The sequence below is a fragment of the Phodopus roborovskii genome, unplaced genomic scaffold, assembly GCF_943737965.1.
Source record: "Phodopus roborovskii unplaced genomic scaffold, PHOROB, whole genome shotgun sequence".
NCBI lineage: Eukaryota > Metazoa > Chordata > Mammalia > Rodentia > Cricetidae > Phodopus > Phodopus roborovskii.
In genome coordinates, this window is record NW_026126433.1 from 41,517,757 (window position 1) to 41,541,344 (window position 23,588).

A 23,588-nucleotide genomic window follows, 5' to 3' on the forward strand; every position below is an offset into this window, starting at 1 on the left:
GTTCTAAAGTGCTCATTAACCTCAGTGACAAAACAAACAAAACAAAACACTCACCTACACTGGAATGTGTACTTAATTTCTATGAGGTCTAAATTCACTTTCAAGAGTGCAAACTGTGGAACAGTAAACAACAGCTGTCTACTTCTCTCCTGGAGTATGGAAGAAAGAACAAACCAGAGAGGGTATTTGTGTTTACAAACTACTGTGCAAGACTGAAATGGCCTACAGTCGCCTACAAGCTATCTAGTAAGGTGAAAATCCACAGCACCACACTTCAGGGGCGTTTCTTTAAAAACCACAGGAGTACGAGGGGACAGTGGTTTGCAAAAGAGCTGACCTGGTGGAGGGAAGATCCAGGAGGAACCATCCTGGAGAGAAGACACTAGCTCTCCACTCCACCCTCCAGGACAGTAGTCTCTGGGGTTCTCTGGCTTTCAGAAATCTGAGAATTGGGTGCCTTGGGGGTCTCTGTAAGCTCTCTTTAATCCCAGGACCACATGGCTCAGAAGCTCTTTGAGCAGCTGCATCTCGCGAAGCTGGAGGTCCACCTTGCGTTGCAGAGCTTCACAGGACTGTTCCACGGACGTGGGCAGAGGCTCACAGACCTGTGGCCCAACAGTAGGGACATGGCCGGCGGGGAACTGCAGCCCCGCAAAGGTGCTGTTCGGGACGGAAGTGACTGACGGGACGGATCTGGATACCGGGGTCTTCCGGAAGGAAAGCGGCTTGTCCCCGGGAGCTAAGGCTGCAGCCTGTGGGTTCGGGGCAGTTGTGGACGCCAGATCCAGGGCTGAGCCTGCAACACAACATGCCTGGTCATCGGTGACTGAAATCGTTGCCTCTGGGGGCTGTTAGAACTGAGATGGAAAGGTGAGAATACTGCGAGAGGACCACTGGGTTCAGGAGGCAGAGCACCCGCAGCGCTCAGCTGTCGGTCACTCACCCCGCCCGGGAAGCTGCAGCCAGGGGCTGCGTTTCCGGACACTACGACTAGTCGTGGCGGCTTCGCACCAGTAGGATTCGAGCTCCTCAACCTCGGACTCAGGGACAGTGTACTCGGCGCTCCAGTCGAAGCGGCGGACAGGCCGACTGTACTTGTAGAAGGCGAACTGCAGCGGCGTGTCTCGCTTCTGCGGATGCAAGCGCGTCTCGCAGCGCAGGACCACGCGACCGCGCGCCTCCTGCTGGCTCAGCGTCCTGAGCACCGGTGTCTGGAACAACTCTGCAGGGAGGTTGGCCAGGAGGCCCGGATGTTCATTGAGTACGCGAGGAATGGTACCCAACCAGGGCCAACCTGTCCACCGTCTCGGATCCCACTCTTTGCCTTTTCCGAGAGGATTCCTCACTGACCCAGAGAACAAGAAGGGATGGGAGAAAGAGGTTTGGGATGCAGAGACTGGGGGCACGGGGAAGAGTCGGGGGAAGGAGGTGGGATGGGAACTGTCTGAATACAGGAGGATCCTGACAGATGCTACAAGTTACATCCTAGCTGCAGCATGCCTAGACTTAAATAAAGGGGATAGCTGCAGTCCCTCTTCGTAGTGATATGAGATGCTCTCAGACAGGACAAGAACTCATCACTCCTAAGTGGGATCCCTAGCTGGAAAAAGAAGCCTGGATGTGTGTCATAGGGACATCTACAAAACATGCTGCAGAGTGCAACCTCCTTTTCCCCCTTCTAGTTCCAGCCCCAGAATTTCCCAGTGATCATCTCTCCCACCTTGCACGGTGACAGCCACCTTGGAGGAGAACATGGGTGCACTCTCCACTGGGATACGCATGGTGCCAGAGCACTGGTAGTGACCACTGTCACTAGATCGTGCTTGTAACACCGTGTAGTTGGTACTAGAATGGAAGTATCTCACGGCCTGGCCATCGTGGTAGTAGTGAAGCTTGTAGACGACTTTATCGTACCAGCCACGACAGCGCATCACCAGGGGCTCTCCCTCGAACACTGCAGCATAAGGTACTTGCAGAATTAGCCAGTCTGCAACAGACCCAACAGACACTGTTTACTCATCAGAAAAACCATCTCTGCAGAGAGTGGTGGAATTCCCCTTTAATCCCAGCACTCCCGGAGACAGAGGCAGGAGGATCTCTGTGAGTTCTAGGCCAGCCTGATCTTACAAAGTTCCAGAACAGCCAGAAGGATTACACAAACTGTCTCACACCAAAACAAGAAAACCCAGCTCCGCAGGTCTCCCCTTCTCAGATTCCCTTAACCACCCCCCCCAGCCTTCCCTACCTCCACCTCCTACTCCTCACCCCCCACTCCCACCCTGGCCCCATTCACTGCTCAGACCACCAAACCCTTTTCCTATTCCCTGGTCTGATAACTAACACCTGTGATCCTCAGGGTGCAGAAAACAGAACAGGAGGAAGGAAAATGGTACCAGGGAGGCAAAGATGCCTCAGATTTGTTCCAGCCTCAAAGAGCCTCTTTCAGAATCAAGCTTAGACTCCACAATACAGCTTTAAGGACTTCCTGGCCTAGACCCTGACAAGCTTTCCTGTGCATACCTGTAATCCCATACTTGGAAAGCAGAAGCTAGAGGATTGAAAGGCAAGGCATGGCCTGGGCTTCATATGAAAACTCTGTCCCCAGAAAACTTTGCAAGCCATAGTCACAGTTTCTGTGCTTTTCTGTCAGCTATGGCCACTGTCTGTGGGCATCCCTGCTTCCACATAGCCTTAAACAGGAAACCTGTAGATGTGTTTATTTGAACATCAACCGGGGCTCTTTAGACACTTAATAAAAATGACTGTCTGTGAAGTTAAGGCCATCAGTCTTCCATATGAAGCAGCCAATTGTGTATCTTAATGATACATTTTAAAATTACTTTTCCTATCCAGGTTTTTTTGTTTAGTGGTTTCATTCATTTGTTTGTTTTAACACAGGATGCAATTCGCTATGTAACCCTGGCTGGGCTGCAGATTTGCAATTATCCTTCTGCCTCTGCTTCCTGAGTACTGGAACGACAGGCACCACCCTCACGCCCAGTTTTCTCACCTCTGCTTTGAAACTTCAGATTTTCTCAGAGTTAGTGTCTCAGTCAACTCCTGGGTGCTCATGTATACATGCCAATAATTTAAGTTTTATTAAGTTATTTGTTCAATTTCCCTGCCTGCCTTCCTCTTTTCCTTTTTCATCCATCCCCCTCTCTCTCTGTCTCTCTTATTTCACTCTTTATTTTTAAAAAAAGGCTTTTGAGACAGAGTATTACTATACTGCCTAGGTCGATCTCAAACGTCTGCCTCTGCCTCCTGAATTTGAGATTATAGGCATGTACTACCATGCTTGGCTACCTTTTTCTCTTTTTTAAAGGTTTATCTATTTATTATACATACAGAGTTCTGCCTGTATATATACATGCAGGCCAGAGGGGAACACCAGTTGGAATTGAACTCAGAAACTTTGGAAGAGAAGCCAGTGTGCTTAACTATTAAGCCATCTCTCCAACCCCTACCTTTTTTTTTAAACATCAAAAGTAAGCAAAGAAACCCTGTCTCAAAAACAAACAAACAAAAAGATCACAAATAAATAACTTACATTGTGGCATTGTTTTTCAATCAAAAAAAAAACTTTTTTTTTGTTTCTTACCCTTCATCTCCATTCGCCCTCTCTTCCCTGTACCCTACCATTTCCAAAAGCTTTTTTCATTATGGATACTTACATGTTGCATTGGCCTTTTGGCTCCCCTACCTCTCTATTTCTCAACACCTCTTGGTCTCCTATCTAATATTATGAAATGTACCCCATTCTCACACCCCCTTATTTACATACACAAAAACATTAAAAGTTAGAATCTTGGCCCGGCATTGGTGGCACACACCTTTAGTCCCATCACTGGGGAGGCAGAGGCAGGTGGATCTACAGAGCTAGTTCAAAGACAGGCTCCAAAGCAATGCAGAAAAACCCTGTCTCAAAAAACAAAACTAAAATAAAATAAAAGTTAGAATCTTGGCTGAATGTGTGGCATACACCTTTAATCCCAGCATTTAGGAGGCAGGAGCAGATAGATCTCTTTGAGTTTGAGGCCAGCATACTTAGGTTAGTGAGTGAGACCCTGTCTCAAGAAAACAAAACAAAACAAACAAGCAAAAAGGACCCTGGTTGGGTGTGGTGGTGCATGCCTGTATTCCCAGTACTCAAGAGGCACACAAAGGAATCCTTGTAAATTCAAAGCCAATCTGGTGTATATAGTAAGTTTCAGGCCAGCCAGGGATCCTGTACTGGGAAAGAGAGAGAGAGAGAGAGAGAGAGAGAGAGAGAGAGAGAGAGAGAGAGAGAGAGAGAGAAAAGAAGAAAAGAAAGTTACAATTCCAGTAGTATGAAAGAGTGCAATTTTTGATGTCCTGAAACTGGGTCACCTCACTTAAGATACTAATAATATTTACTTGTTTCATGCTCCATCAGGAAGACAAGGGGAACCTTTGGGGCCAGGAAAACTTTACTGCAGGCCTCTGCCTACTCCAAAGACTCAAGATGAGACTGTGTGGCCTTTTTCTCTTGTCCCTTGAGAATAGCCTGGTGTCTGCCCTGCCAGGAGGGTTGATGAAACAACACTGTGCATTCTCTTCCCTCCATGTCTCCATTACTCACCGTTAGACACAGAGAGGTGGATGGGGTCACTGACGGGTGCTCCCCGTGTTTGACATCGATACACCCCTGGTGTCTGCACCTCAATGCTCTTCTTGTGGGAAGGCAGGAGGACATGGCCCAAATACCAGAGAGTGCTAATGGGCCGGAGCTCTAGCAGCAGAGGATGGTATCCATCACATCGCAGCGTCACTCGCTCCCCCTTGAAGATTGTAGTCCAAGGTGGGTGTAGAGACAATATGGGCTTCTCCAAGGTAGCTGGGAATGGGGTGGGGGGATGGGGTTATGTGAGGAAGAAAAGTAAGGCCAGATGCCTGCTCAAAAATGAAAGCTGAGGTTGTGAATTCTTGGAAAACACCAGTTTCTGGGACCCAGTCCACATAGAAACCCACCCTGGCAATAAGGGAGACCACAGTCATGGGACTCCGTACAAGGAATCTGTTCATCAGAACTCATTTCTGAGTGTATGTTTACGAGAAGACTTAGTCACCAAGATTGCGCAAGAGTAGGAGGGAAACCCCATCTTGTAACAGTCAGGAGCTGGGGCGTCACCCTAGTGGAACTTATCAAAACTTGGATATGAGGTGTAGAAGACTCACCAGCTTGCCCACTGCTTGGAACTGCAAAAGCAAGAAAGAAGGGAGAAGGTGAGGAAAGATTTGATCCCAGGAAAGACTGAATAGTCTCAAAGCCTGTTTTCCCTTGTCCACACCAAATCACCTGGCTTTGAGAAAGTTACCTCAATCTCATCCTTCCAAGGCAGATTTTGAACCACCTGAAACCTGAGGGAGGTCTGCATAGCCAGATCTCTTAGCCCACATACCCTGCCCTGTCTTAATCTCCTCCTCAAAAGCTGCTGATGCCACCTCATTACTAACTCACCCAGAAGCAGGAGGGCTGCAAGTGTCCACATGATGAGTCTGCCTGTAGCAGCTGTAGAAGGTTGAGTATGAGCTAGCTTGGAAGAGGGACACAAAGAGAAAAAAGGGGGCAGCTTGTAGCTGATACTGAGAGCTAGGAGACACTGTTGCTTCTTCTGTCCGTTCTTACTTCCTGAAGATGATGGAGTAGAGAAAGCAGGAATCACCTGAGTGTACCACTCGCTCACCCCAAGCATCAGGCACTGTCCCAGCTACATGTCCCAGCTCAGTCCAGCCTTGACTTCTATAGAGAAGACCTATGGAGCTGCATCTTCTATAGCACATGAGAGCCACACAGAACCCCAGGCTCCAACAGGTGCCATCGATATCTCACTCCCACTCCATCCTTCCCCCACTAGCCAGTCCATCTTGTTTCTGCTTAATTCCCGAAACCCTCAGAAAATAGGAAAGTCTCCCTTCCCACCCACAGTGACTTCACCTTATAGTACCTCTACTCACTTGCTCCTTCCTTCTTCCACCAGGCCCTAGTACTCCTCCCTAGCCATGCCTGGTCCTCAGGGCTTGTTGCCTGGAAGAATAGTCACTACCTCAGCCTCTTCAAGGCTTCTCAGATCAGACCTCTCTGCTCTGGTTCTCCTGAACTCTGAGCCATGTGACCACACCTGAGCAATGAGGAGCCTGAATTTTCATGTAAATATTTAATGAAGTTTCCAACCTGATACTATGTCTCCCTGAACTCTATCCTGTCCACACTTGCAGCTGTTTAGAACCAGGACACCCGCTTTCCTTGGAACTCTAGCAGGAAAGAGATCAATGGTCAGATATGGTCAGCTCTCCAAGATTGCATCCTCCAATGTTGCTAATGCACCAAGCATTCATCTGAGAATCCCCTAATATTGCAGTGCAATGTGCTTTTTCATCTTAAAATACAAATGTCTTTGAGGAAAGCATGGCAAGCTGTTTAAATTGTGCTGACCGCTTTGGATCTTGCTTTGGGAGCAGGACTTGATGGAGGAGTTAATATGTAGGTCTGAAAACTAGGAAAGTATCCGATAAGTTGAGGGCGGGGGAGGGAACTAGACACAGAGAGCAGAGATGAACAGCCTGTTTAGGCAGTGCTCCATGCGTTGCTGAACCCTGCCTGCCTCCTCATCTTGCCTCCTAATCTTGGGACTAGTGTGAGACTCTTTATGTCAACCACAGCCTGTCTTCATGGTCTGACTTCTTCTGCACAGCCCACTACTTCTATGGTAAGAGTGCCACACATCTGTCAGCTGTCCTGGTAGCCTATACAAGCAAACTCTATTTTGGCTTTTAATAAGCTAGAACAAAGATTTCAACCCCTTTGCTGAAACCAGATCACACCAAAATTCATGTGCTATGTAGTTTTTCTTGAATTCCTAGGAATTGGTTACAGATTCATTAACCACACAGATACCACCCTGAGTTTGACCCGAAAAGTACCCTGCCCAACACTTGTTTATTCTATGCTTTCCTCCGAATTTCTCCTAAGTGGGTCTCTTTCTCTCTGCAGGGCCCTTCCCACAAGGATTTTAATTCTTCACACCTTTGCACTTTGCCAAGTTCTTTAGCATGCAGACAAATTTGGAAATTTTTGTTACTCAGGGTTTTGTTTTTCCTGTTTAAGGGCCTTGCCATCCTGTCCAGCTTAGTCTCAAACTCTAAAGTGAACTAAAGCATTCTCTTTTCCTCAGCCCTCTGTGTGGTGGGACAGCAGGCATGAAGTCTGTCACAGAATAACTTCCAGGCAGGATGCGCCGTTATCTCATAAGGACTGTGGTAGTAGAAGGCTCTCAGAGATGATGTGGGATCATGAGAATAGCTCACAATTAGTGAGTGCACCGGTGTGTGGAAGGTACCAAGTTAATGCTTCATGGATATGGAAAATTAGTTCATTCCTCACTGGGGCCTTGAGGGAGGGATTATTACTTCCGTTTTACATGTCAGGGAACTGAGGTGACAGAAACCAGGGATGCTTGAGGAGAAGCTAATGCCAAGATCTGTTCTCAAGTCCGTCTCCCATTAGGGACCCACAGTGCTGCACAGGGAGGACTGTTGTCTTCAATCTTCGTGAGTCTCCTTTCATGTCATTATTTTCCTACTGTTACCCACACTACCGCTCTTCTCCCCTACACATTGACACCTATGGAATAATGCTTACTGTATATACGTGTTTGTATACATTCTATTGTTTAATGTTTAAGTGTGTTTTGTCTGCATGTATGGCTGTGCACCATGAGCATGCCTAGTGCCTGCAGAGGCCAGAATAGCGTGTCAGATCTGCTGGAACTTGAGTTACAGAAGGTTGTGAGCCACCATGTGGGCATTGGGAATTGAACCTAGGTCCCCTGGAAAAGTCGTCAGTGCTCTTAACTACATGTATGCATATTGAATCTTAGGAACCATTTAGCATTATTAATTTACATAAACAATGTATTCTAAATGCTGTCTTTCTTTATTTAAAATTAATTCCATGTAAATTTCATTTGTGTCCCTCTACATGCACCATGTTAATTGCTTCATGTTTCCACCAGGTGGTACCTGTCCACTCCCTAATGCCCTGGTGCTTCCTGATTTTCCACTGCTATAAACAATGCTACAGTGAACTTCTTTGGTGCATACTGGGAGGGATGAATGGAAGAAGTGGAACTTGGAAACCTTAAAAAACAAATTGGCATGTAGTTCTTAGGCCTCTACTCTCAGATCCTTCCTGGGAATATCCTCACAGATCCACCCAGAAGCAGGACTTTTAGTTGACTCAAGATCTGATCAAGTAAACAATTGAAGATACTGGAAGCCACCATAAAATTCATTTGCCACCAGTGTGATCCTAGTTCTTTGATTCTTTGTAGTATATAAAAACTGATCATGTATATGTTTGTTGTAAATTATTTCAGGCTACATCATAAAAAAACAAAACAAACAAACAAAAACCAAATAGCACAAAGAGAGACCACAGTAGGAATACAACTCTACATATTGCAGGATAACATGGTAGAATATTCACTCACTAAGGCCATAATAACATGATGTGATTAATTCATCAACCAAAGATTATATTAACCAAGGTTATTGCATAATTTGTCAGGCTAGCTCTTATCATTTGAGACTGGACAATAGTAGTCCAAGCCTAGAACAAAGGAGTGTGACTATGATTAAAGTCACAGGAAAGTTAGTGTCAGATAAATAGCTCTAATTCTTACAGAGATTAGCATCACTAAAGAGACGCTAAACACATTTCACGGAGACAGTAGAGAATGTGCTATAGGGAGAGATTTCTCCCAAGTGCCTGAAAAAAAAAGGGATTTAAAAAGAAAAAGGTTCCAGGGGACCCTGCTGGAAAAGGGTGGTGTAGGCAAGTGTTACTATAGATTGAGTCACCCACTGCAATCATGATAAAAGGGAGCCTGACTACCTCCCAGCTGTCAGCAGAGCTTAGTGTGGTCTACATGGTGCTGTTTTTGCAGGCATGCAGTTATAGGGGTCATAAAGGCTTGCATTGAGTTTCCAGGTAGAAGTTTGTGAAGGCCACTGAGCAGGTTATGTGTAAAGCTGTGAAGGTAAAGACTAATTGTAATGGAGACCTCAGGATGTTGGAGATACCAGATGTGGAACATCTGTCAAGAAAAGATGCAGGCACCAAGTGGACCTGGCCAAAGAGAAAGCCCATGTGTGCTCTCTGGGGCAGGGCTGCCCAAGCCCACTGAGACTCACACCATCCTTCTACATGCCCTGGGTGCTGGACATGGAGTGTGGTAGTTTAAATGAGATGTTCCCCATAGTCTGTGCACTTCCATACTTGGTGCATAGCGGGTGGCTGTTTGGGGAGACTTAGAAAGTGTGGTCTTGCTGGAGGAAGTATGTTACTGGGGTAGGCTTTGAGGTTCCAATGACTCATGACATTTTGAGTTCACTCTCTGTTTCCTGCTTGAGCTCTCAGCTATTCCTGCCATTGTCTTTGTGCTTGCTGCTGCTTCCTTCCAAAGAGGGGGGCTCTTATTCCTCTAGAACCAGAAGCCCCAAATAAATCCTTTATCCAGAAGTTGCTTTGGTCATGGTTTGTTTGTTTGTTTTCCACAGCAATAGAAAAGTAATTTAGACGATGAGCTATAGGATTTAGCATTTGCTCCACTGAGTTTCAGTCATTCTTTGGTCCAGTCTTTCCTTGCTTCCTCGTTTTGGAATGGGAATATTTATTACATGTCATCATCTATTGGAAACATGTTTTTCAGGGGTTCACAGTTACTTGTTTGTTTTGAGTCTCAAGACTTGAGACTTTTGAATAGCATTAGGACTATTAAAACTATAAAAACTTTTGAAATTAGACTGAATGCACTTTGCATTATGAGATGCCATAAGTCTCTGGAGCCAGGGGTGAAATTTTAAGACTTGACCTCACAGGCTCTTGTTCTGGATGTTTGACGCTTACATTTGGCACAGTTTGGCAGGCTGTGGAGCCTCTTAGGAGGAAGGGCCTATCTGACAGAATTAAATCACAGTGGGTAGGCGTTTGAAGGCTATATGTGCCCCTGGTTCTGCCCGTGGCTTTTTCTTTCTTGCCTACTGAGATGTGAGCACACACTCTTACCACCAGGGACTGCTGGTCATGCTGCTGTGCTTCCCTGCATGGTGGACAGCAACCCTCCAAAACTGTGAGCCAAGATAAACCTCCCCTCCTTATCTTGTTTCTGCCATTGATTTTGGTCAAAGTGTACAAAAGCAACTGCTCCACTGGCTTTGGGGCTTTCTTCTATAGAGATGCTGATCCTAATCAGAGAACTCTGTCCCCGCCCAAACACTCCACTCACTCATGCCATCGACTTAGGGATTAATATTTCAACATGTGGGTGGCGGTGCTGGGAGATAGCTCAGGGCTAAGCATGCTTGCTATTCTTCCAGAGGACAGTTCATTGCCCAGCACTCATATTGAGCAGCTCATAACTGCCTAGAACTCCAGCTCCAGGGGATCAGATACTCTTTTCTGACCTCCACAGGATGGGTACACATTTGGCATATAAACACACATACACATAAAATTAAGATTTCCATAGATTTTTGGAGGAAGAAGCACATAAAATTTCAAATCAAAGAACTGATTAAACACTAGCATGTTAGTAATACTTGTCAAAGGAGAGTGATTAAAAAAGTCTCAAATAGGATTAACACCTAGCTTTTATCAGCCCCTTATCTTTATAAATTTAGCACTAATAAAATTTGGAGACAGGGGATCTTTTCTTGGCTGTCCTGTGCATTATAGGATGGTTAGCAGTCTCCTGAACTCATAAATACCTTCACTTATTAAATTCTAGTAGCATACCTATCCTCTCTACCCTGTGTTAAACCCAAAATGTCTAGGAGACATTGCTAAATGTTTCCTGTGGGAACATAGGGAAGGGAAATTTCCCATCTCCCCAGTTGATATTGCAGTAATTAGTCCATTTTGCTTCTCTTTAAATTCTGTTTTGGGAAGCAGAAAGAAATTCCTGGTCTAGGGTATGAAATGACCTTGTCATGGTCATAGGAAACACACAGCCAGAGGAACACTCTGAGTATCATGTGGCACATGTTTATTTACACCCAACCAGCTGCATTATTCTAACAAAGCACCAAGACAGCTTGCAAAACTATGCCTGCATACATGCAGTACAGAAACAGCTGTGATTACTGTGATGGTTGAGCATATCACAGAAGAATAGCTTGCCTTCATTTATCAGCAACCTTTGTGATACCAGACTTCAGGTAGACAGTCAAGTCCCTCAGCTCCACAACCAGATGGCCAAGGAGAACTTTAACATCTTCCATTTGTTTGAGAAGAAGGCGTAGCTGGTGGTGAGGGTCTGAGGAGGAGAATCCCAGGTGCTCAGCAGAAGGAGCAGGTGGTGGAGGCAGAGGACCAGCGGGTTCCACGGAAGGAGCTTCTGAAGCAGTTGTCTTCTGAAGAGCTGGATTCAAAATGGAGGAATCAGCAGAATATAAGGGACCTGAACTATTATAGGCAGAAAGCACATCACACACAAGTGAAATCTGGCTGGAAGTGGTAGTGCAGACTTGTAATCCCAGGGCTCAGGAGGCAGAGGCCGAAGGAGTATTGCAAATTAAAGGCCAGCCTGGTCAATATAGTGAGCTGTAGGTCAGCCATAGACACAAAGTAAGACCTTATCTTAAAATAACAAATAAATGAATGAATACATAAAGATGATGCCTGACTCTTGCCCTGCCCTCACACTGTTAGCTACTTAGTGAGGCAGGCACCTTTGGGGGCAAACTCCTATATGAATGCACTGTCAAAGTGTTCTTTACAGTGTTCTTTATTTTATCTCAGCTAAAACTCTGTAATACAAACCCAGTATGCCCAGGGGTGTTCCTGTCCATCACTGTAATGTTTCAAGCCATTTTAGCTAACCATGTCCCAAAATGTGCCTACTTATCTTTTCTTAACTCGGGAGTTTAAACCGAGCATGCTCAGAATACACTGCTTAACTGAGCATGTTTAAGAATGGGCCAACCCTTACATGAGTGAAAATGTCTACGTTGAATAAACCCCCTGCACTTTCTTTGTTTGAGGAGGTATTACTTTGGAAATAACTCCTACACTCTTCTTGCCTCACACTGATAACAGATCTTTCTCCACTCTCGTATGCAGATCTTTCTCCATTCTCGTATGCAGATCTTTCTCCATTCTCGTATGCTTCGGCTATGCTTATTTTGTTATTGAACTCAACAAGATGTGAACCCATAGTGTTTGGTCAAAGAATGGATCCTCCCTCTTTTCTGAAAGTGGCTGTGGTACTCACTGGCAGCCAGGACTTGAGGACTCTTCCATCCTTCCTAATGCAAACTGTAGTCTGAGGCTTGACTGTCTTGCCCTTCTCTGCTTGAGAAGTTTTAGCGAGGAAGCCTGGTCACTGGGCAACCCATTGGTTCTCTTTCAAGCCAGAATTTAATTTCTGGAAGTACACCCTGGGATCAACATTTTCTGGTGTGTGCCATTATGTAGTTCTTCATCTTTGCTTCAATCTTCCTTTGAGCAGATCCCCCGAGGCACCCCTCTTCACTGTGATGATCACTAGTCCCTCCCATTATTTTCATCAAGCTTTCTCATCAGCCTAGGTGACTCCTTCTAGGTATGTGTCAGGTTAAATACAGCCTTCCTAATGGTAATTTCCAGAATCTGACATGCCCTCTGTTCTTCCTAGAGGTGTTTTGTTTTTGAGATGAGGTCTCACTATGCAGACCAGTCCAGGCTGACCCTTTCTTGATATTGTCTACACTCTAGGTATGATGCTCCCATAGATGTTAAGATTACATAGGAATCCTGAATTCTATAAGGAGATACACAGAGGGCTGGCCCGGGTCTTGGTTTGGTATATCCCATGGTCTAAGGGAGACATTCTCTTTCTGTGCTCTCTTCCATCATCAAAGACTTGGGATTATTGTCCTGTCTCCCCTGAATCCTCTCTTCATCTCCTTCCTCTAGAGTTCAGTTGAACCAAGTCTTGTTTCATATATACCCCACAGGCACACATTAACTCACCCTGAACCTGGATCTCCAGCTGAGGGCTCTGCTTCCAAATTTGCCCGTCCTCAGTGGCTGCCTCACACCAGTAGGAGCCAGAGTGCTCTTCTTTTGAAGCCTTGGGGATATGGAGTTCTGCAGAGATGCCTCTGATACTCAGTGACCTTCCATCCTTGTAGAAGGAGAAGAGGAGGCGGGAAGCTGACCTCTGCAGGGACAGTTTTGTCTGACAGCTCAGGGTCACTGAGCCTCCCTCTTGGGGCTCACTAGAGGGTAAGGCTTTAAGAACTGGGGCTGGAAACAATTCTAGGGAAAAAAAAAAAACAAGCAGTGAGGAAGAATTCAACTATCCTGTACTTAGCAGACCCATGACCCCCCCCCCCCACCCATCCCTTCCTCTGTTTCCATTAGGTATGGGTTCTTTTAGAAAGATCTCATTGAACTTTTCAGGTTCTCCTCCTCTTCTTTTGTTCTCTTATTTCTTCCCTTCTCTCGACTCCCTCCCTCCCCCTTATCCCCTACTCCTTCTCTCCCTCCTCCTTTCACTTCCTACTTCCCTCCCTTCTGGCAGGACTAGAAAAGATCCATAGGTAAGCAAATCTGGCAGCAAATCTAGGTTCTGGATCTGTGGATACCAGAAAGCATAGCTCTGGATGCTTCTGGTCTCCCTATTCCTTCTCATCCACATCTACCACAGCAACACTCCCTCTAGCTCTCACCTTGGACTGTGATAGCCACAGGGGATGAAGTCTCTCTGCTCCCAGGACCAGGGCTCCTGAAGATGCCACTACAGTGGTAGTTTCCACTGTCAGACTTTTGCACCACATCGATAGAGAATTCTGTTTTAGGTCTGGGAGGAGCCAGTGCTGAGCCCTCTCGGTAGAAGATGACCTGAGTCAGTGGCCAGTCTTGCCAGGCACGGCAGTGCAGAACCAATGGGTCTCCTTCAAATATGGATGTATCTGGACCTTGGAGGATCAGCCAGTCTGTGGCCCAGAGTAAGAGCTGAGTGTCATCCTCCTCCCTTGGGAGGGCCCATGTAATGCCCATATTAGAACCTATAAACTTTCCAAGGTACTTCCAGCTCTTACTAGCCCACCCTAATGCTCTCTGTCCCCTTGAACTTACCTTCTCTTCCCCCTCTAGTCCAAAATATACTGGTGACTGGGGAACAATTTTTGCTTTGAGATTGAACTAGGAGTTATGGATGGCTCATTACATTTCCTCAACCTGTCCTGTGCCTTTACCATTGACCCAATGTTGAGAGAAGAACTACCTTAGGGTAGGACTGAGGACATCCTGTCTCCTGGAAGCTGAGGATGGAAACTGAATATTTCCACCTGTGCCAGTTTCCTGGCAAGTCATTTTCTGAGGGCACTATCAGGAGTGGCTTGAGAACTGTTCAGGCCTTCTTGGGACCTCACCATAGGAAACGATGAGATGGAATGGTTTACTGAACTTGTAGCCCTTGACCTGGAAGTCATCACTGGAGTGGACCGCATCTTCCTCCTCATCAGTGTGGCAGCTGCTCTGCTCAGTGCTGACAGGTCCTTCACACTTCAGAGTCTCTGAACTGGCAGCTGAGGAGAGATGGCCCAGGGAGAACCAAGACAATGATGCTGCAACTTAGAGAAAGAGGCTAGGAATGGCCCTCCACAAGGCCTCATCTGCTGCCCCCCAGGGAACCATCTTGTCAGGAGAAGAGGAAGCTATCAAAACCCCTGTAAGAGACTCCTTCAGCCAGATGGCCTTGACCTTGGTTCACTGGTGTTTGAGTTTCAGTAAAAGGACTGTGGTTTAAGGAAGTGGGGGGAAGGGTGAAGGAGCAGTGAACTCACCAACATGACATCCAGCTGTTGGTTGAGGAAACCAAAGGACAATGACAGCCATGACCCCACACAAGTATTAGAGAGGAGGGAAAGATGCACATCAGAGTCTAGCATCTGCTAGGTGCTTATCGTGAGTCACACAATGCCCACACAACCATGCACTATTTAATCTTCATGAGCCTTTCAGGTATACGACTTCACCATCATTTGGTAATTTTTGTTCATGATGATGTTTTATGAGTTATGTAGCCCAGGCTGACCTTGAACCTTCAACAACCTTCCTGCCTCAGCTTTCTAAGTACTAGGTTATCAGTGTAAGCTACAATGCCTAGTTTCCCATCCTCTAAATTTTAAAGAAGTGGTTTTACAAAATCAAATTTGAAAAAAATGTAAAAAAAAGAAAGAAAGAAAGAAAGAAAGAAAGAAAGAAAGAAAAGAAAGAAAAAAGACTGCTTAGCTTGCACATAGGGGAATCAAACCCCAGTGCTGGAGAATTAAAGAGGACACCCAGCAGTTGCTGGCCAGCTAGCCTAGGCTACTAGGTGAGGCCGAGGCCATTGAAAGACCAAGTCTAAAGTAAAATGTAATAAAATGGTAGATAGCACCTAAAGAATGACATTTGAGGTTGTTCTTCGACCTACACTAACACATGCACCAACACACATAAACACATTTACATTTAAAAAGGAATGGATGAAGGAAGGAAAGAAAGAAAGGAGGCAAGCCTGGCGGTAGACATTTGCCTAGCCTGCACGAGGTCCTGGGTTTGACTCTTACACCACCCCAAGAGTCATGAATGCAGCAAGGATGCCAGTCTAAGTTCAAATGCAGTGTTCATTTTACTTCACTGACCAAACATAGTCTACTGCAATCCTTTGACCCTCCCTGGGGACACCCTGCACTATTCTCATTTTCCCAAAACTCACTTGGCTCTTTAGCCTAGACTATGTTGTCTACCAAAGAGGTAGCTATACCCCTCTTCCTCCTTGTTTCCCCTCCAAGTCTTCATTTTTCTTTTTTCTCCTTTTCTTTTTCTTGGCTTTTCAAGACAGGGCTTCTCTATGTAGCCTTGAATGTCCTGAAACTTGCTCTGTAGACCAGGCTGGCCTTGAACTCAAAAATATCTGCCTACCTCTTGCCTCTGGAATGCTGGGATTAAGGGCTTGTGCCACCACCGTCCAGCCAAATCTTGATTTTTTTAAATTATCTCTTACCTAACAGTCCTCTGCCCTTGAACTCCCCCCAGCAATGGCAAAGCTTGCTCCATCCTCTCCTCTCCAACAACCCTTTATTGTCAGGCTGTTCTAGTAACCATAGAACAATTCTTCGCCACCTTACAGATGCCTCCCCACATCTCTTCAGTCTCTCGCAGGTCCATGACTGACCCAGGGTAGGTAAGTGTCACTTCTCCCAGTTCTGACTGCTCCTTGTCCCCTTAGGCCCTCTCTTCCTCTGCAAGCCCTATATTCATATGGGTTTATTTGTCCACTCTACTCTTCCTGTCCCCGTCACCTTGTTCTTTTCCACTTCTGGTGTCGTTGGACTCTTCCTGAGTTATTAACTTCCCCATCAAGTCTACTTCCTAGTTCTCATTGTTTCAGTACCCAGTGTTTTCTCTAGTGCCTCCCAACCCTCTTCTCTATTATGCTACCTTTTTTTTTTTTTCAGTTCCTGCACTATCATAAGACTACACTCAGCTCCCTCTTGTTTTGTTTGTTTAAAAAAAATAAAATAAAACTTCAGGGCTGGAGAGTCGGGTCAGCTGTTAAAAACACTTGTTGCTCTTGCAGAATATCCAAGTTTGGTTCTGGCATCCACATGGTGGCACACAACCATCCACAACTATAGTTTCAGGGGATCTGACACTCTTTTCTGACCTTGGCAGGTATCAGGCATGCATGTGTGTGGAATAGTCAGACATAAAGTTAATTGATTAAAAAATGTAAATTCTTGTTGGCATAGCTGGCATCTCTACTTGATAAGCTTATATGGTTCTATGTTGGTATTATCATTCTCATTTTTACAACAGAGCAAAGTGAATTCAGGTATATTAAAAGTGATTTTTTTTTTTTGATACTTGGTTTCTCTGTACCTTGGGAGCCTGTCCTGGATCTCCCTCTGTAGAGCAGACAGACCTCAAACTCATAGAGATCCACCTATCTCTGCCTCCCAAGAGCTGAGAATACAAATGTGCACCACCACTGCCCAGCTGTGAATTTTTTAAACAGGATTTTGCATCCAGAACATCCCTGGAGGGTCTGGTATTTGCAATGTAACTCAGGCTGAACTTGAACTGGAAGCAATCCTCATGCCTCAGGCTCCCTAGTCATGAGATTACAGGTATATGCTACTATACTCAACTGCAAGTGATTTTTTTTTCAAAGTGATACAGAACTAGTAACTAGAAAAGGGGCTTGATGGGGAAAAACAATGGAATCTTGAAATTCGCAGGCAAATGGATGGAACTAGAAGAAACCATCCTGAGTGAGGTAACCCAGTCACAAAAAGACAAACAATGTACTCATTCATATATGGATTTTAGACATAGAGCAAAGGTTCACCAGCCTACAATCCACACTGCCAGAAATCTAGGAAACAAGAAGGACCCTAAGAGAGACACACATGGTCCCCTGGAGAAGGGGAAAGGGACAAGGTCTCCCAAGCAAATTAGGAGCATGAAGGGAGGGGAGATGGAGTTAAAAGGAAGAGGAAGGGAGAGGTGGGCATGAGGGAACAGAAAGATTGAGTAAGGGAAAGAATAGAGGAGAGTAAGAAAAGATATACCATAATAGAGGGAGCCATTATAGGTTTTAAGAGAAATCTGGCACTAGGGAAATGTCCAGAAATCTATAAGGATGACCCCAACTAACAGTCTAAGCAATAATGGAGAGGCTACCTTAAATGCCCTTCCCCAATAATGAGATTGATGACTACGTTATATGCCATCCTAGAGCCTTCATTCAGTAGCTGATGGAAGCAGAAGCAGACACCCACAGCTAAATACTGAGCTGAACTCCTGGAATCCAGTTGCAGACAGGGAGGAGTGATGAGCAAAGGGGTCAAGACCAGGCTAGAGAAACCCATAGAAACTGCTAACCTGAACAAGGGAGAGCTCATGGACTCCAATCTGATAGCTGGGAAACCAGCATAAGACAAATGCAGCCCCCTGAATGTGATTTTAGTTGGAAGGACTGGCCAGTCTATGGGGCCTCTGGTAGTGGATCAGTATTTATCCCTAGTATACAAATGAACTTTGGGAGCCCGTTCCACATAGAGGGATACTTTCTCAGCCTAGACACATGGGGGAGGGCCTATTCCCTGCTCCAAATGATATGACAGACTTTGAAGACCCCATGGAAGGTCTCACCTTCCCTGGGAAGCAGAAAGGGGATGGGATGGGGGTTGGTAAGAGGAAGGTGGGGGAACGGGAGGGTGTGGGATTGATATGTAAAACAAGCTTATTTCAAATTTAAATTAAAAAAATTATCAAAGAAAAAGGGGGGCTTCTAATCAGTTGTGGTTCCAAAACCACAGTTCTTGCAACAAAATCAAAATTTCTGGGCCTCCCACAAATAGCTCTCAATGTAGTGGAAGACCAAGCATGTGGAAGGGTTGGTTATTGCAGTGCATGGATGCAAGCGATAAGAATGAAGTGCCACAGGCAGATGCTGGAGCAGAAAGGGGATCCAACAAGGCTTCTTGGGGGAAGATGCTACCAAGGTGGAGTCTAGATACTTAGAAATTTGTTAAGGGGAGGAGACTGGGGAACCATGACAGAGTTCATTTCAGATGGAGCTAACAACATAAACAAAGCCTTGGAAGCAGATGAGACTCTGGGCTGTGAATGGAAATGTGGGACAATTGAACTTTGGTTAGAGTACAATTGGGAAGGCTTTTGGAGGTGGTAGAAGAAGGGGCTGAAGAAGTTTAGTGGATGCCCGGTTTGAGGCTTCATGTGCCATGACAAAAGCTTGCATTTTACAAGTCACTCTGGATGCAGAGTGAAAATTCATTTCAAAGAGGCAAAAGGCTGAGAAATAATTAATAAGGAAGTCGTTGCACAACTTCAATCACAGACGATAAAGTCTTGTCTTAAGAAAGCGTTTGTAGAGGTTCAGGGAAAGAACTGTGAAAGCAATTTAGGAGGTGAATTTTGCCAGAGTTGATGATTTGGAGAATGATGAATGAAGGGTTCAGAATGCCTCTTGGCTTTCTAGCCCAGGTCCTAGGTGAGTGCTAGTGCAAGGGACTGAGATCAGATAGGGTCAACAGTGAATTAAAAGAAGTAAGGGTCTGCAGGACAGATGAATCCATCTCTGGTCATGTTGTGTTGGTACCTGTGACACATACAGAGGTCACAATGTCTTGTATAAAGCGCAACATTCAAATGTGAAAGTCAAAAGCATGATTAGAGCTGGAAATGCGCCCCAAGGCTCTAAAATAAACTGTTGTCGAAAAACCGTGTAGATCCATTTCCATGGTCTCATTAGAGACTGTGTAAGAAAGAAGAGTACAGGGGTAAGGATTGAACTGTGAGGGGATTACAGGAGGGGAAGAAAAGCCACCAAAGGACCAAAAGACATCTAAGCAGTAGACAGAGAAAATGGACAGAGAAAATGCGAGAATAAGCAATCAACAGGGCTGGGTGCAACAAGGAAATCCATCTGGGTAAAATCTGAAAAGGGTGCAGTGACCTTGTTACTGCAAAGGTCACTGCTCCCTAGATAACCAGACTCGAGAGAAAGCCATGCTTCAAGCACTGAAGGGTGAGTGAACATGAGGGGGAGACTGCAAGCCCACATGATGCTTCCAAGAAAGTTGTACTAGAAAAGCAGGAGTTAAGATTTGCAGCTGGCAAAGGATCCATAGTCAGAAGGGACTTTCAGGATGGAAAATATCAGAATTTTTGTATTTAAAAAGAGCCATTCAGTCCCGCACACCAGACTTGTCTTCTATCTGTCCTTGTCCCACCTGAACAGGGATTCTTTGCAAATCCAAAGTCAGTCTATGTTTCTTACCTTTGAGGGTCCCCCCTCAACACTAGGCATATCTCATTTCCACACCAACATTCATTTACTCACCCAATAACACCTGGGTTGCCAGGAGCACAGCAGGACAAACATAAGGAACCCATGCCATGAGGACACAGCTCAGCCTCATGGTGCTTGTGTCTGTGCCTCTCACAACCCCAACACACTGATCTTCAACATGAAACCTCTCAAATTAGAAAAGAGGAAATAAATGTAACTGTCTTGTCTCCACACACCTGTGGCCAAGTCTGTGATTGGCTCTTCATATTCAGGTTTGGCCAGGTTGGTTCTGAAGCCATCTTCATTTTTCAGGTTGTAGATGAAATGCTAGGACTCTCAACTGTTACATTTTTTTTTTCTCATGGAGCTTGGGGACGTTTCAAAATATACTATTGACTGATGACCAACTGGCCTTCATATTACATCTGGAAAAGGTTGACATGACAACAATCCAGCTCACTGGAGATAGGAGGTAGAAAATAAATGGAAGGAAACCATTGGAGTGTGAATGATGTGTTGTGGAAGGGTCCTGCTCAAGCTTTTCATGTGTCCAGTGATTAAAATACAGTAGGAGAGAGTGGGAGGGGTTGATTGAAAAGGGCAGGTGTCAAATAAATCTCTACTGGGCTCAACCCATCTAAAGCCCCATCAAACTCGTACCTAAATTTCTTCTGACCCGTATCTTAGCTTTGTTTCTGAAGCATCATATAGGCTGTTCAGTTTCCATGGAAATCTGGATACAAGGCAGAGTTATTACCCTGGAAAAGAGAAAAAGGAAAAGGGACATCCATTTCCCAGGCCCAGCCCCAAGCCCAACACTCAGGGTCCCTGCCAAAACTCAAAGCACTGATTCTGATGAACCTGAAGACAAGTATCAAGTCTTTGAACAACTGGAGGAGACTGGGGAACATGGGTGATGTGGAGACCACATCATTTCTCTTCATCCCAGTGTGGACTTGTGGGAGTCACTGCCCCTGACTTCCACAATTGCAGAACCTGTGCCCTCACTTGTCATGGCACCCACACCCAGGTCCCAGGTAGATTTGAAAGTGAGTGGTGTCATCAGAAGTATGGGTCTTGAAGGCAGAGGATGGGACTCATGGCCAGTCAGTTATGGCAAAACAGATCAGGGCAGGAAGGTCAACAACTTGGGCATGGGAAAGTGCAGTTTTTCTCCATCTAGTAGAAGCAGTTCGACTAAATTTTCCATTATGTAAGAAGTATATGTTTTTTTTTGTTGCAGATGGCCCCAGGGAGTCTAGAGCAGGTTGAACATGGGTGTGGGGGAGGCAGTGAGGCAGTAAGTCTTGCAGCTGATGTGGTAAAGACTCAACACCCTCAGAAGAGGAAGAACAATCTAGCCAGCCCCAAGAAAAGTCAAATAAATAAGCAGTGTTTAGATGGACTTTCATGACTAAAACCTCATACCAGACCTTCTCATTATACAGAACAAAAATTGTTTTTGTAAAACTAAGATGATTTTTCCCTTCCCTTAAAATTCCTTGATAAAGCCAGGCAGTAATGGCACACGCCTTTGATCTCAGAATTTGGGAGGCAGAGGCAGGTGGATCTCTGGGTCTACAGAGTGAGTTCCAGGACAGCCAGGACTGTTTCACAGAGAAACCCTGTCTCAAAAAACAAGCAAAAAAGAAAATCTTGATAGTATTCCTTGTGCCATGCGCACTGGTCTTGACAGAACCCCATCTCAATGCAGAAAGCAAGAAGGCTCTTGAAGGTATCATTTGAAGATCATGTTCTTTACACTTGATTATCCAATTAGCTGCGGGACAATTCACATAGCTGAAGCTTGATCAATGAATTATTCTGGATAAGTATGAAATTCCCATGTCAAGAAACTCAAAGAAGTAAGATTAGGACAGCTACATGCTGGGAAAACAAATTCAGTTCACAAAGTTAGTTCTGCTGTCCAGATAACCCCAGACTGCTCACAAGGACATAGGACAAATCCCAGCTCTGTCATCTCAAAGCCAGTTAGTCCTTTGTGGCCTTCCTCAGTTGTTCTTGGCTTGTTACCAGTGAACTAATATATTTATTTTAGCTAGGTTCTTTTTTGTTTGTTTTTATTTATGTATATGTATGCATACTTGCTTGTCTGTGTGTGCATCAAGTGTATGCAGGTGCCCTTGAAGATCAGAAGTGAGGGAAAACTGACTCTAGAGAAATGTCCAGAGACCTACAAGACTGACCAACTAACATTTTGAGCAACAGTGGAAAGGCTACCATAAATGCCCTTCCCTAATAATGAGATTAATGACTAACTTATCCACCACCGTAGAGCCCTCATCTAGTACCTGTTGGAAACAGAAGCAGATACCCACAGCTAAACACAGCCGAACTGGAATCCAGATACAGAGGAGGACAAAACCAGGCTACAGAAACCACAGAGACAGCTGACCTGAACAAGGGGGAGCTAATGGTCCCCCAGACTGATAGCTGGGAACCAGCATTAGACTGATTCAGACCCCCCTGAACGTGGGTTTCAATTAAAAGGCCTGGGCAGTCTAAGGGACCTCTGACAGTGGAACCAGGATGTATCCCTGGTGCAAAAAGGACTTTGGGAGCACATTCCCCATGGAGGGATACTCCCTTAACCTAGAGGCAGGAGGGAGGGCCTAGTCCCTACTCCAAATGACTTGACAGATTTAGATGACTCCTCCTGGAAGGCATCACCCCACATGTGGAGTGGGGGGGTGATGGGATGGGAGGGTGGTAGTGGGGTCATAGGAAGGTGGAAGAGAGGGAGGAACGGAGAGGGAACTTGGATCAATATGTAAAATAAGATAAATAAATAAATGCAAAAAAAAAAAAAAGAAAATGAAAAAGTGTCTAAAATAAAAAGACCAGAAGTAAGCATTGGATCTTCTGGAACTGGAGTTACAAGTGGTTGTGAGCAGGCCATGTGGGTGTTATGAATTGTACCTTTATCCTCTACAAGAGCAAGTGCTCTTAACTGCTCAGCTATTTCTCCAGTGTGTGTGTGTGTGTGTGTGTGTGTGTGTGTGTGTGTGTGTGTGTGTATGAGTGTTTCTGCATTCATGTTTATTTATGCCAGGACATGACACATGTGGTCAACTGTGGGAGTTGCTTCTCTCCTTCTACCACATTGAACTGAGTGCAGATTGAACTCAGGTTTTCAGACTTGGCAACAAGCTCCTATACCCACTGAGACATTTCATCAGACCAGGAATCTATAGATGTTTTAAATATGAATTTTTTTTCAATTGTATGTACTATGAATGCTTTCAATATGTGACTTGCCTCTTCACTTTATGCATTCTTTTTTATTTAGTGGGTACATGGAGGGGTATACATGCACATGTATTAGCAGGTGCTTGAGCATATCAGATGCCATCCTTGGCTGTTATTCCTCAGGAGCCAACTACCTTGCTTTTTGAGACAGAGTCTCCCTCTGGGGCCTGAGGCTTACCAATTAAGCTAGTCTGTCTGGACAGAGAGCCCCAGGGAACTGCCTGTCTCCACCTCCTCAACAGTGGGATTATAAGCATGTGCCACCCACCATGCCCAGTTCTTTATGAGGGTACTGGAGGTCAAACTTAGGTCATTATGCCTATAGGACAGGCACTTGCAGACTGAGCTAGCTCTGCAGCCTCACTTTGTGTGTTTTAAGACCACTTCATTGAGATATAAAGACATATTCTCAATACACATTTAAATAATAGACTTGGATGA

At 45.3% G+C, this 23,588-nt stretch overlaps 2 protein-coding genes across 2 annotated transcripts; both read right to left on the reverse strand.

The window, feature by feature from the left end:
- Fcrlb (Fc receptor like B) lies at positions 1-5,717 on the reverse strand. Its single transcript, XM_051185756.1, is given in 6 exon segments — positions 1-479; positions 481-796; positions 944-1,222; positions 1,721-1,987; positions 4,604-4,858; positions 5,483-5,717. Coding segments are annotated over 6 exon segments (1,449 nt in total). The 3' UTR covers positions 1-382.
- Positions 5,718-11,058: 5,341 nt separating this feature from the next.
- Fcrla (Fc receptor like A) lies at positions 11,059-20,059 on the reverse strand. Its single transcript, XM_051186228.1, has 5 exons — positions 19,929-20,059; positions 14,443-14,598; positions 13,738-14,004; positions 13,037-13,324; positions 11,059-11,444 (listed from the first exon to the last, which is right to left on the reverse strand). Exons 1-5 carry the CDS (start codon positions 20,005-20,007, stop codon positions 11,206-11,208), a joined length of 1,029 nt encoding a protein of 342 aa, XP_051042185.1. The 5' UTR covers positions 20,008-20,059; the 3' UTR covers positions 11,059-11,205.
- Between the last annotated feature and the right edge of the window lie 3,529 nt (positions 20,060-23,588).

Bases quoted from the DNA above. Each gene is read 5' to 3' on its own strand.
- Fcrla (XM_051186228.1), bottom strand. From the start codon at position 20,007: ATGAGGCTGAGCTGTGTCCTCATGGCATGGGTTCCTTATGTTTGTCCT. The intron at 13,325-13,737 runs GTGAGAGCTAGA...TTTTTTCCCTAG, and splicing joins TGTGGCTATCACAGTCCAAG to AATTGTTTCCAGCCCCAGTT. The intron at 11,445-13,036 runs GTGAGTTAATGT...TTTTGAATCCAG, and splicing joins GCTGGAGATCCAGGTTCAGG to CTCTTCAGAAGACAACTGCT.